The sequence below is a fragment of the Indicator indicator genome, chromosome 6 (genome assembly GCF_027791375.1).
Source record: "Indicator indicator isolate 239-I01 chromosome 6, UM_Iind_1.1, whole genome shotgun sequence".
Lineage (NCBI taxonomy): Eukaryota > Metazoa > Chordata > Aves > Piciformes > Indicatoridae > Indicator > Indicator indicator.
In genome coordinates this window covers 33,664,445-33,677,863 of record NC_072015.1, presented here as the reverse complement: position 1 = coordinate 33,677,863, position 13,419 = coordinate 33,664,445, and the positions used below count along the sequence as shown (strand labels likewise).

Below are 13,419 nucleotides of genomic sequence, written 5' to 3'. Positions count from 1 at the left end.
TGCACAGGAATCAGACAGAAGGTCATCTGGCAAGTACCTGAGAATTTCTACACAGGCAAAGAGCCACAGAAGGGCTGAGGAAATTGCTCTTGGGAGAGTTACCAAAACAGTTTTGTTCTGTCCTATGGAAGCAAAAGAGAATTTCAATAGCAGGTGTTTCTTTTCATGTGAAGGCTGCTCTGCTGAAGATCCTAAAGGCCTTACAAGAAAGCTGGTGAGGGACTTTTTAGGATACTGGGTAGTGATAGGACTAGGGAAAATGGGGCAAAACTAGAAGTGGGTAGATTCAGAAGTTCTTCACCCTGAGGGTGGTGAGATACTGGAACAGGTTGCCCAGGGAGGTGGTAGAAGCCTCATCCCTGGAGGTTTCTAAGGTCAGGCTAGATGTGACTCTGAGCAACCTGATCTAGTGTGAGGTGTCCCTGCCCACAGCAGGGGGGTTGGAACTGGATGATTCTTGAGGTTCCTTCCAACCCTAACAATTCTATGATTCTAAGGGAGAAGATTAGCAACAAGACCTTTTTTCAGCAGCTTTATAAAGCTGATGTGCCTGTGTCCTTTTCAGCAGGAACAGACATTTGACTAGAAGCAGAGAAAGATGATGTGGATTTCATCTTAACTGCATGCTCTGGCTGCCTGACACGGTGCCGTCACACACAGAGCAGAGCCCATCAGACCACAAGTAGTGCCACAAAAATGACAACCAGAATTTCAGTTGTAAAATCCTTTTTATTGGTACAAATATACATATGAATAAAATCCCTTCAACCTGTAAGTGGGTAGCTGTGAAATTTTCACCCCCTCCCTCCAAAGCTGAGACGTTTTTACAGATGATGGAATTATTTGTCTTGTAGAATTACACATTGAAAAGAAGCTAATATGCAGACAGAACTGAGGAAGGCCTCTAGAAAACACCAATATTAATAAAATTTCAATTGCCCTCATTCCAATTGATTATATACATTAATGTATGAACGTGGAAGCAATACCATGATTATATATCATCCGAATCCTTCTCTCTTGTGCTTTTTGACAGTACACAAATGTAAGCGTTGGAGCCTTATGTACAGTACGAGAACAGGAAGAAAGAAACTCCCTATGGGAGAATGTAAAAACCATACCCAAGCATTTAATATATATAATCTATACAAATCATTTTATTAGTGTGCTCTTTCAATATAATTACAATGTGCAATTGCATACTGCAGGAATATATTTATAGGTAAGTCACGTGCAGATCTGACACATTTACATTCAGCAGTACAACACATTACCTGCTGTACAGTGTATTAGTGTAAGACAAGGTCCAGTTAATTCGCTTTGCTTCCTGAGTGCCCCTAGTGCAGGGCACTCTTTCTAGCTGCTTCAGAGGAATTCAAGTAGAATACAAGAAAGAGTCGCTGGCTTTAGCAAAGGCATGGGAAGGAAGGTCTGCGTTGCACAGAACGGAAAGTGAGGACCGAATCAATGCCAAGTGAGGGTGAATCACGACTGGAAGATCAGGTTTTTCTGCCTGGAAATGTTCCTGTGGTGGAAGAGCAGCTGGCTAGAAGGGCTGTCGATTGCTGTACCCTGGTTGTGATAGAAAGCTCTTGCACTACGAAGCACTTGTACTGATTGCTACACAAAAATAAAATCTTTATCTGCTTCTTCGCCAGAGTCACTCGACTTGCTGCCCTGATGGCCGTCTTTACTTAAGGACCTCTGCTTCAGCTCCTGGAACTCATGAGACTGCTGCCCAGGGCTTCTTTTTGCAGCTGTACAAAACAGAAATAGGTCTTACTAATGACTGCAGGAGAGAGAGGAAGAAAAATTATTAAAATGTCATTCATGCACACAGGACCTGCTCCTGCTCTTATTGAATTAATTTACACCAGTGGGAGTGGCATAGGTCCCTCAATTCTTCAAGCCAGAAAGAAATGAGAGAGAAGAGAGAGAGAGAGGGAGTTTGAGAAAACTTTATCACACGGTTGGTTGGTAAGCAGGCAAATTTGAAATATGAAACTCAGTGCTTCACTGTGACAGGGATAAACATTACAGTTAGAAACAGCCTGGAGACTTTCTTTCCCTCACACCACCTCAAAAGCAGAGCAGCATTCTTCTCTCCAGCTGGGCTGGGTCTCAGACGATGCACTGCTGACCGCTCAAGTGGATATCCTCGCTGGGCATCCCTCACATCAGCAGGATGTGTCCCACACGCAGGCCTGGCTCCCTAGCAGGGCACACCTCTACTTTCCCTTTGGACTCTGCAGCCTTAATCAGGACAGACATTCACCTTGACATTCAGGTTACCTGAAATGCTGCTCCCTGCCCCATCAGCACTGCCAGGTCCCAGTGTCCTCCCTGTTCCCTGAATGGGGGTGACCTTGACTCTGAGCCCAGCCTGCATCTCTTCCAGCTGAGATCATGGGCCCTGCACCTTGCTGTTCTTGGCAATGGAGAAAGCAGGACATACCCACTTCCCATGAGCTAAGTACAAACAGCACTCATTTTGCTCACCCAGCACTCTAAAAATCTCAGGCCAGGGCTTTCCCCAGACCCACAAGATTTGAAATAAATTGGAAAGATAGCTGCAAACCTTGTTAAGATTTCCAATCTGATCAGTGGTCTACAATTGGTATGCTTACAAGAGTTATTACACATATCAGTGGGGGGTGATATTACACAAAGGCTGATAGCTTTAGAAATCTCCCACTTCCAATTAAAATGAACCTGTAAACACACCATGGCCTTTAAATGTGACATTGTTGCAAGTCATCTCGCTTCACCCCCACAAAATTAAATGTTACAGCAGCTACAAGACCTTCTCATTATTTCAGATAAGGACATCTGGCTTCGTCTCACAGTTACTCTTCTGCCTGTTCACATTTGTGCACGTCTCTCTCAACAAGGCACCACCAGCTGTGGTGGCCATGAAGCACCACCTCTCCGTCCCTGCGTGCCTCTCAGTCATAGCCTCACTGCTGCAAGGTGACAGCCCTGTCACCAGCTCCAGCTGCAGCAGGGGCTGAGGAGCAACAAGCTCTCACTAATGCACCTCTGTGGCTGCTACAAATTGTGGGGTTCTGCCAGGAATGTGGAAAACGCAGAGAGGAATCCCAAGGGAGCCAATGCTGCTGAGCTGCTGGGGCAGCCTCAGCAGGGATGTTCTCTGTATCCATGTGGGGTCAGCAAGATTGCCCAGGCAGTGCTGGTGAATATCACCAGGCAATGAAACGGGACAGAAAGCTCCAGCCCATTTTCATTTGGCACAGACATTGTCCAGTCCTGGCTCTCTGTCGTGATGAAATCAGAACGGATGCATCCAGTGTGCGTCTTGTGGATGCCCACATGGCACATTTGCTACCCAAATAATTCTGATGAGTCCAAAATACTTGTTCCTTTTTCTGTCCCAGCCAAAACGTGGGAGAAAATAAGAACCAGTGGCTACACCCTTGCTACATTCTTCTCCCAGCTTTGCAAGTTGGGAAAAAGGGGAAAAGATTTTGAGAAAGCTTTTGAAAGCTCTTTATTAGAATTGGAGAGGAGTGAGATACCTAAATTCTATCAGAAAAAAACCCCAAAACCCCAAACAAACAAACAAAAAAACCAGCCAACCAAACAAAACAAAACCCCAGGCATTTCCACCTTCAGAAACACAACTGCTTTTTAAAGAAATGGGTGCCTGGAAATTTTTAAGTTGTTCTTGATACTTGCACCACCTACTAATTAAATGGCCTTTGTTTGGCCTCCATGAACCCTTCAGACAAAATCCAGAACACATCCTGCAGCAGCAACTTCAGTTTCTGGCCTGCTAAATCAGGAAAAGATAGTTTGCCTCCCAAAATACCTGAAAAAATACATCAAGTGTTTAGGTCCACACATGAGAGCAGCTCTAAGTACTTAACCTTGCCCTGGATGAAGCCATGCACAGGTGACCTGTGTAGATCTGTGGCAGCTTTTGAAGCTTCCTTTATCAGAGAGGCAGTTTAGAATGAACTAAAATACAGCAATTTGATCATGATGAGGAGCAGAGATTCCAGGTTTGGGTAGGCTAAATTTGATTCTACAATATGAAAAGGAAATCAGTTCATACTTTTGAGCTGAGGATGTTATGAAAGGGGTAAATGATGTCTTGTAAACAGAAAAACAGTGGATAAATGAAATTATGTAAGATGTTAAAGTACCTCATTAAAATACTCCAGAAAAAAAAAAAGTAATTTGAATCATTGCTTAAACAAACCAGTTCAGAGGTAAAGAGAAGCATGTAAACGTGCACCATTTGAGAACAGGAGCTTTTATATTTTAAAGGCACAGATTAACTAAGCATTTTTAGAGTCAAATGAAGGAGTTCATTACAAGTCAAAGCTGCTCTTCAGGTGAAGTGTGCAGCACAGTGACAGATTTGGGTTCTTTTAGTTCGGTTTTTTTTTTTTGTTGTTGTTGTTTATGAAACTGACAATCAAAGTACTCTGTCAGAATAGATTGATTTACCCTGTTCTTAAATGGTTTGGTGAGTGACGTACTGAAACTGGCACTAAGAATATTCAAGCTGAAACGTATTTTGAAATACTTCAGTGCCCACATCTTATAAAGGAAGGGTCTGTAGGGACACAGAGCAGAGGGCAGTGCACCTCCAGCACACCTGCGTGGCAGCGTCACCGACACGAGCACTCACAGTTTGCAATGAGGGGCTGCAGGTGCTGTATGGTCACTGGTGTGGCCACAAAGGAAGAAGGCACACACATACCTTATCTGGAAATTTTTTTCATGTAGTTCCCATGGGGACTAAAAGCTGATTAGCATGCCAGGAGGTTTTTACCTTTCTCAGAACCCCGTGGAAAAGCCATGGTATTTTGTGGCTTCTTAGCTCCTACCATTTCCCATTGATTGTTAGTGCCAGTTCTCCAGTACTGTCTTGATGAAAAACAAAAACTTCTAACCAGACGTTGGCTGTGCCTTCCACTGCCCAAGCACATTAGCTTCCTCTTCTGCACTGGTAGAATACTGCCCCGAAGTGGTTTTCACACTGCCAGGTTGCTGGGCACAGTCATGAGCTGCATCTCTTTTTTGCCAATCTCCTGTTTGCTCTAGCAGGAAAAAGGATTTATTTATACCCCTAAGGTGTTCTGTAGGCCCACATAAGGAAAGTAATATAAATAATTCCCTTAACCACCCCATGTAATCAATTGTTCAAAGAGCTGTAATCAATATGCCAGATGCTTGCTTCAATTTTGTCTGGGTATTTGTGTATGCTGGTAACTGCAGCATGATCCTACCCAGGAACACTCTGTAAAGAGGCACATCTTGAGATTGTCCCACAAAGTACAGTTACACTCATTAACATGAAACAATTCTACAATCAAGTATCATCTAATTTGCAGCTTTCTTTTGCAGGAGATACAATTTTATTTACTAACTTGAGCAGATTTGCAGTGATTTACCAGTTGCAGAAATAAATCAAGCATGCCAGCCTGCAAGGTGGCAAAAAGCAAGGACAGAGGAATGGCTGAGTGAGGAAGTAGAACAGTAATAAAGAAAAGGAAAACTGAAAAACAAAAACCAAAAAACAAAAAAGCACAAACAAAAAAGAAGAAAGTGAATTTACTTCCTTAAATAATTTTATGCAAAGCACAGCAGCTTCATAACGATCTGGAACCCCAATTTTAGCCATTCTGAACTATTATTGATAAAATTTGTACAGTGTCATATAGCAGCAAATAGAAAACTCTGTGTTTGGCCACATCACCTGTGGAGGTCTAAGGGAGCAAGAAGGGAAGAACAATGTCTGACCTCTTTTCTGTAAGGATTTGCTAACAGAAAACATGTTACAAATAAAGTGATTGTCCCTCTTCTCACAGGACAACCACAAACTGCAAAACCTTGTCAAATCTCTGCTGTGTTAGATTGCTGTAACACAAAAGGACTGTAGCTACAATCCCACAATCCCTGCTTCTCCAATACATCCCCTCTCATGACAGGGAGATGAAGAAAGCATGCAGCACAGGAAGAGTGAGGATAACATCACATTAAAATGCTCCTAGAACAAGTCCCATTTACATTGTGTTTCTCTGGATACGCAGCAGCAAGTTCTCCCTCATGGTCTGGTGAGATGCTGGTAAGAAGAGGACTCAAGCACATGCAGTTATTGGGCAGCAGCTGAGACAGAAGAACAAACAGGTTCCACCATGCCTTACAGCCCTCATAATGCCACAGCCACCAGGAGGCACTTCAGACATTCTGCTGTTTTTTTTCCAAGTCCTAAGCCACAGAGCCACACAGACCCTCTGAACCCTCATTGCTTTCCAGATATAGGAGAGGTCCTTGGGTGTGTTGTGTCCTGCTAGTGCTACATAAATCAGTGAGATTGTGGTGGTTCTGCTACCTTTATGGTACAAGAGCTGCCCAACAGCATCACAGAGGAGGCTGAAGTGAAAGTCAAGACTTGTAGACAACTACCCCACGTGTGCTGACATGAGGTCACCAAAAGGTAGCCCACTACAGCAATAATTTTGCAAGCAGAGCAATGTTCATACTTTAAGGTAGCTTGTTTCTTAAATGGTAGTTTCAGGAGAGAAAGGAATAAGCTTCCTCTGCATCATCCCACTTTGGGGATGGCCTTGCCCCTCCTCTCATCTAGAGGATAATGGTGGTCTGTGCAGGCAGCAGAATTGCAGGATTATCTATCTGCCTTGACTCATCTATCTCCATCCTACCCTATGCAACACTGCTGGCAGAGTGTCTCACAGCTTCAGTGATGGGAATCACCTCAGTGCCTTTCTTGAGGAGAGTCCTGGGAAGGAAGAAGCTCACCTCCAAATTTCAAGCATAGTCATTTGTGCCAGATAACACCATGCTGAGCAACATTCCTGTGACTACTCCACATATCCTATGCTACCTGGGGAAGCCTTGGCTCTTCTAAAAGCAATTGTGGGCAAGGAAATGCATCAGCAAAAGCAGAAATCCAGCACATACATGACAAGCAGCAAAGACAAGGCATCAGCCTACCAGGCCTTGCTCTGGTACACAGAGACTTACTGCCCAAGGCGGAGGTGAACTCGATCACATGCAGAGATGCCACAGAAAGGAGAAGTACAAACAGTGTGGCTGCAAGGAACAAAGCCATGGCTGCTCCCCTGGAAATGTGCTGAACCACAGAGCTGCATTTCACACCACTGTGTGTCACCAATACCAATCTCAATACTTAGACTAAACGAAACCATAATATACACAATGCAAGAGTGCCTTAATTGTTCACTACATTGCTAATACCAAGGGATTAATCATTCACTTGGTTTGACCAAAGAATACAGGCACCAACCCACAGATGGAGGATATGAGGAATAGGTGACCAGATACACTTCCCTTGCCCTTTTTTCCTCCAAATGAATATCCCTCTTCCCTTCCAAGTGAAAACAAATCCCTTCTGAGTGAAAACAAATCAGGGGCAATGACACATCAAATTCTAGCAGAAGAGAAGCAGGGTGGAACTAGGGTTATACCAATACTCCTACCTTCTTGGGAAAATGATCTGACTGAGGGGCTGCTCTGGCCATCCTTTTCCTTATCAGAAGGAACTTTCTTCAGCACAGGTGGAAGCAGGGCAACCTTTGGGGAACTGGGGCCAGAGGGAGATTCTGGAGCATCCTCTGTGGAGTACCATGAACAAAAGCGTGGGAAGTTATATTTGCAAGTTATATTTAGCAAGTTACATTGATAGGCCAAACCTCAATATAATACACAGACAAGAAACAGACAGAATCTATGGCAGAAAAAGGATTCAGAAATTCACATTATGCCAAAAGAATGTATAATGGCCCTCAGTCCAAGTGAAAGAACTTTAACAGCCAAAGTACAGATCTTAATTTCAGCATTTTTAGTGTGTACTGCTGTTGTAGCACAAACAAATCTGAAAGATGAAGATGAAAGAAATATGATGGGAGCAACTGAGTTTCCTGCAAGACATAAGTATACAATTTGGGAAGAACAGCTGAAAATTGTTTTAGATGGATTTTTGGAACTCTTTGTGCTATTTATATTTTTATTGTTCTGAAACATAATGAACTGATCTATTTATTTGTCCCATTTCACAGTTATAAGCCAGAAAAAGAACCAGGGAAACAAATTTGAAATGTCATAAATAGGAACCAGTAGGAACCAGGGAAATAAATTTCATAAACAGCCTATAGAACTCTCTACTTCCAGTAATAAATTGTCAGTACATTACACGACAGCGTCCCCAAACTTCTTCTAAATAGAAGAAATGTTTTCTCTTCTAGTCTGTGAGGAAATACAGAACTCAAAATTCAAATCCACAGTTTAAACCATGTGGATATCTTTTTCCTCTAGGAGGTTGAATATGTATTATGTGCAGCAAGTTAACTACCACATTTACTGTCCTTGCAGGAAGGCCTCTTCAGTCGTAGGTTAGTCTTTGATTGAACAGCAGAGATGTACAGCTACAATGGATTATTTAAACTGCATGTATGTTTGCTTCCCAAGGAAGAAACAGTGACATATGTACACAACAAAGGTACTAGGAACATATATTTGTATTGACAGAAGGAAAAAGCAACTCTATGCCATACTTGTACAATGAATTAATCAGTTGCATATTGGAAATTAACAGGAATTCATCTCAACAGTGAGGAGACACCTCAAATCTTTCTACTTTCAGCACAGGAATGTGATGATCTCCCAAATCAACTTGATTTGAACAGTTCTTGGACCTTCTCCATGCTTTTGATGTGCCTGTGAGGCCAGCTGCTTTGAGAAGCTCAGTATCAACATGGGTGAGGGCAGTGCTTGGCAAACATAGCTCTCTATTTCTAAACCAAAGCTGTTATGTGCTTTATTGAAGAATCACTTTCAGTCTTTGATAATTTGTGGACATCTGAGCTCTGTTCCTTTGTTCTCAGATTACTTAGGAAAAATTTGCTACCATTAGTTTGGCCACACCACTGGAAACAACAGCAAGAGGCTAAATAGGATTATTGCTTGGCTTCTTCCTCACGTTGCCTGGGCATGCTTAGCCAGCAGGTTGCAACAAGTACTAGGATAGAAGTTAGACTGCAACAGACACTGTGCTGCTTTTACTGCCACCCCAGGAGCTAGCCTATTAAGAGTAAATATTAATTATTCTCTGTGTTAAACCCACAGTATGCTCTCTGCATGAAACAGGAACTGGCAGAAACAGATAGCTCAGGTCTTTCTGACACCTAAACTTTGAGATAACACAGTGCCTATTTTACAGATTAAGCATCCCCAAATGAGCCATGCTTTCCTATTGTATTCATCTTTGCTGGCATCTTACCTGACAACTCTCACTTTTATCACCATTTCTAAAATGAACAATGAAATTAAATTTAAGGCCAGATAAAACCTGAAGGGGATTCTGTATTGAACAACATTCTACCCACTGGAGTGCAGAGACTAAGTAATGCTCAAGTTGCACAGCAAGGATAGAGAGGAGGCTGTAATCTCTCTGCCCCCTCGTTCTCCATCTTTCTAAGGTCTTCCATCTAAGGTCAACAGTGAGTATGGGGAAAGCCTAAAGATCTGTAAGCTCTTGCAGATGGCTACTGCTCACATTTTTCAGTCATTAGCAATTAAGAAGATGCATTTGCCACAGCTACCGGGGAATCAGTAACTAAGCATTTAATTCTCCTCAAGTGCAGTGGCTGTACTTTGGGAAGAGGGGGCTGTGACACTGGCCTATTAAACAGTGGGCAGACAAATGTATGGGTGATCTGCTGAAGTATTTCCCACTACTAGAAAACCTGAAGTAGTATCTGGGCAGAAGGTTAGGACAGAGCGGAGGTTACAGTCAGTCAAAGAAGGCTAAGGTTAGGACAGAGAAGAAGTTATAGTCAGTCAACTAGAAGTCTTGCAGGGTTATAAAAAGCACAGTTATAATTGTTTCCTATCAAAGGCAATAAGGAAAGAAATGAAGGTAAAGCAAGGAAAGAGTATGAGAGACTGTCACTTTGTACTTTAAAAACAATGGGCTCTTGAGGGGTGCCTGCCAGGAAGCCCCCAGAGTGGTAGCATTTAAGGCCAAGTGTTTAGATAAAATGCAGTTATGAAAATATAGTTATTTTTGTCAGTGCTACTACAATAGGGCTTTGATGATGAAGTAATTTTCTATGCTTGTCCCTTCAATGAATTCCAGCTAACTCTCAACAGCTCTGCTGCTGCTGCTCTTGCTTTACAATTGCAGATCACAGATGAAACTGTTTTAACAAGTTTATTTGAATTAGGGCAGAGGGAGGTGGAAAATAAGGGTGCAAGTCAAGAGCAAGTGATGGAATAACCTGTCCCTCTACATTTAACTTCTGTTCAGGAAGTGGCCATGAGTGTCTCCTCCACAGCACCCATAAACAGCAGTCAGAAGCACTCAGCTGGGCATAATGAACGTCCACAAGAGCTGCTCACCAGTACGAGAGGCAGAGCGTGGTTTCTGTGGCACCATGGGTCGTCCTGCCAGGCTGGGCTTTGTTGACTGCAGTGGGGGCTTTGGGCTGGTTGGTGTATTGGAAGAACTTCTTGCTTTTGCACCAGCTTCTGCCTTTGGTTCAGCTTTTGAGTTTTTTTCTGACGATGTTGAGATGGAGTCACCTTTATTTGAGGCAAATCGACTCTCTGGAAGGGTCTGCTGGAGTTTAGGCACTAAAATAGATAGACACATGAAATAAAGTTTCCTGCAACACAGAACACACTGTGCACAGATCTGCTTGTGTGCAAAATACCATCCTTAGCTCCTATATCACTGCTGCACTGCTGTGTGAGATGTCCCCTAATGTTTCATTCAAAATCACTGCAAGAAAAGCATCTAAACCTGCTAGCTCCTACTCATGCTAAGCTTCATAATTCAGTTGCTCAGAGGTGAAGGCATCTTCCCCTTTTCAATATGTTTGGGGTGATAGCTGGCTAGACCTTATTCTTCCTTCGTACTTCTGGGAGCAGATAGTGTGACCTACCTGCTGAGAAAACTGCAATGGATCAGAGGAAAATGCAGACTTTGCCTGTTTTGCATTTTTACAGACAAAAGGTTGGGTATCCAAGATCAACAGAGAATTCTGGCCCAGAAAATAAATCCCAAATGTGTGACCAACAGGCTGCATCTTTTTATTTGTTGCTTTTAGCAAGTGCTAGAGGAGATTCTGAAACTTAGTTGAGATCAAAGTATTCCTTAGGTAATATTTTGACTTCTCTAGTAACACTGTATGTGGATTATGGTTTCCACACATTAGCAAGTTTATCAACATACTATTTATCCCAAAGAAAGACCAAGGCATTATGAGATAAAGCTACACTGACTTCCAAGCAACAATCAGTTCTCTCTAGCTGTGCAAGTTGGTAGAAAGCTGGCTGGAGCCTAGGCTGCAACCAAGCAGAACACCTGCCCTACTTTCCTACTCTGCAGCTTTCAGAAGGTTGAAGGTATTTAGCAGGTATAACAGCAGCCTTTGAACTTGTGTGGTAGCTTGGGACTTTCAACAGCTGTCACACCTTTATTCTCAGAAGAGAATTACAGACTAACTGAAATGCAGACTGGCAGTCTTGGTGCTTGGCAAAGACAAGTATGTGCTCATAGGTGCTGACTGCACCTACCTACCCTTTATTGCTTTTCAGAAATCCTACTTTTTACAAAAGCTCTCAGCAAAGACATTTTAATGGCAGTGGAAGGGAGAGGAGTGTTGATACAGAGTGTTGCAAACCAATCTCCAATATATTACTCCAGACTTCGCAGCTGTTTTTCAGCCCAGGTGGAGCTAAACTCTGGCAAATTAGACAGAATTGTGCTTATCTGCCTTAGAGAGTGTGTGACAGGGTGTTTGTGCCCACATGCATGCAGCTGGCTTTCGTGCTGCAAGTGGAAGGGCAGGACATCTTCACCTCTGCATGTGTGCGTACACAAAAAGCAGGCAACATTCAGACAGGAAGCAAGGAATAAACACATGCAGCCCCCTCCCCCACACTCCCCCCCCCCTTATTTTCCTTCTCCCTGTCTTTATAATTTTTCTGTAGCAACCTCCAGCAATTTTCCATTAACTCTCTTTCTTGCCTTCCTAGCCTCAGGCCTGCTAGTATTATTAGAAAGTAAGTTAAGATAAATTAACCCAAAACAAAGAGAAATTGTAGTCACAACAGCAAAGAGGAGCCTCAGGGATCTCTCAAGCAAGAGTGGTAAAGAAAGGACTGACAGCTGGAGGCCAAAAGGAAGGTTCACAAACACTGCAGTGACGTGGGGGTGATCTGTGTCATATACAGAGATGAGGACCAGACAAAAATTGAGGTCAGTCACCCCCAGCTAATCTAATGCCTCAAGCAGCTACTCTAATGCCTCAAGCACAGACTATTCTTGCTCCTCTGATTTCAGTTTGATGGCATTAGGAGACAGACAGTACCCAAGGCTCTCCTCAAAAGATAAGAAGGCTTTAAAAGTGCTGATTTGTAGAGTTCAGCACACTCTGAAGAGGCTATCTTTTAACACTTGCTTTAGAAAGGTATAAAACTTGAAAATTGGTTTCTGAAGTGCTCAACCAAGATTGCTACATTTGGATTTTGATTTCAGCCTTACTTCTGTATGCTTTGGCAACTCTATGTACCATCCTTACAGGATACCTAACCACCACTGTTGAGAAATGAGAGCTGAATTCCCTAGTTCAGTCCATTCCTTTCAGTCCAGTGAATGTGGTATGCACAAACCACCAGAGCTAAATCCCTTTTGAACTCTTCACTGGCCAGTCCCAAAAGTCTGTACAGAGGCCTGAATTTCATCTTGTCCTGAGAGGAAATGTAGGCACTGCCACTTCAGGGCCCAGGACTACAGCTTTACAAGGGCACAGCAGGATCAGGAGCATAGGGAATTGGTGCTCCCTTTGTACATGATGGAGAGTGCATGTGTGCAGTGTCCATGGGCCTCTGTGGCTTTGCAGACAGCCCTGGCTTTGGTCAAGCTGGGTAAACCCTGGGAAGAGCCAGCTATTTTATGCTTTCTATTTTAACAGCTCACAGTCAGGTTTACTCAAGACAGCGTGTGCAGAGACTACACTATTGATCATATTTAGGTCATCAGATATATTCAGGAGTTTGACTTCCTTGTGAGCAGACATTTTTCCTGGCTCCTGGGTTCAGCTTCAGCTCTGCTGATCCCATTACAATTCAGGATCCTTTTGAAGGTGCCCCAGACACATGTACCAAGTACTTTCCCTCTTGCACATTGTGGAACACAAGTAAAAGCTGAGCTGTCAGCTCAGCTCCAGAGATGACTTCATGAGAAGTGCTGTCCAACAGGACACAGTGTTAGCTTGTTTCCTAGTCTTTTCATGTAAACTCCCATTTTGCTTAAGCAGCTGTGGGCACACAATCTGAAGAGGGAAGAGAGATGCTTGAGCTGTTTTGCATTTTCTAGAAAGAACTTATACCAGGGAAATC

At 43.1% G+C, this 13,419-nt stretch overlaps 1 protein-coding gene across 1 annotated transcript in view; it reads right to left on the bottom strand.

Moving 5' to 3' along the window:
* Nucleotides 1-765: 765 nt before the first annotated feature.
* Nucleotides 766-13,419, bottom strand: part of CARMIL1 (capping protein regulator and myosin 1 linker 1) — a 118,255-nt gene continuing 105,601 nt past the window's right edge. The window contains exons 36-39 of the mRNA XM_054381614.1: nt 10,414-10,647; nt 7,494-7,628; nt 4,923-5,069; nt 766-1,757 (exon numbers count right to left, since the gene is read on the bottom strand). Coding sequence (XP_054237589.1) covers nt 1,621-1,757; nt 4,923-5,069; nt 7,494-7,628; nt 10,414-10,647 — 653 coding nt within the window. The 3' untranslated portion in view covers nt 766-1,620. The remainder of the gene's footprint in view (nt 1,758-4,922; nt 5,070-7,493; nt 7,629-10,413; nt 10,648-13,419) is intronic.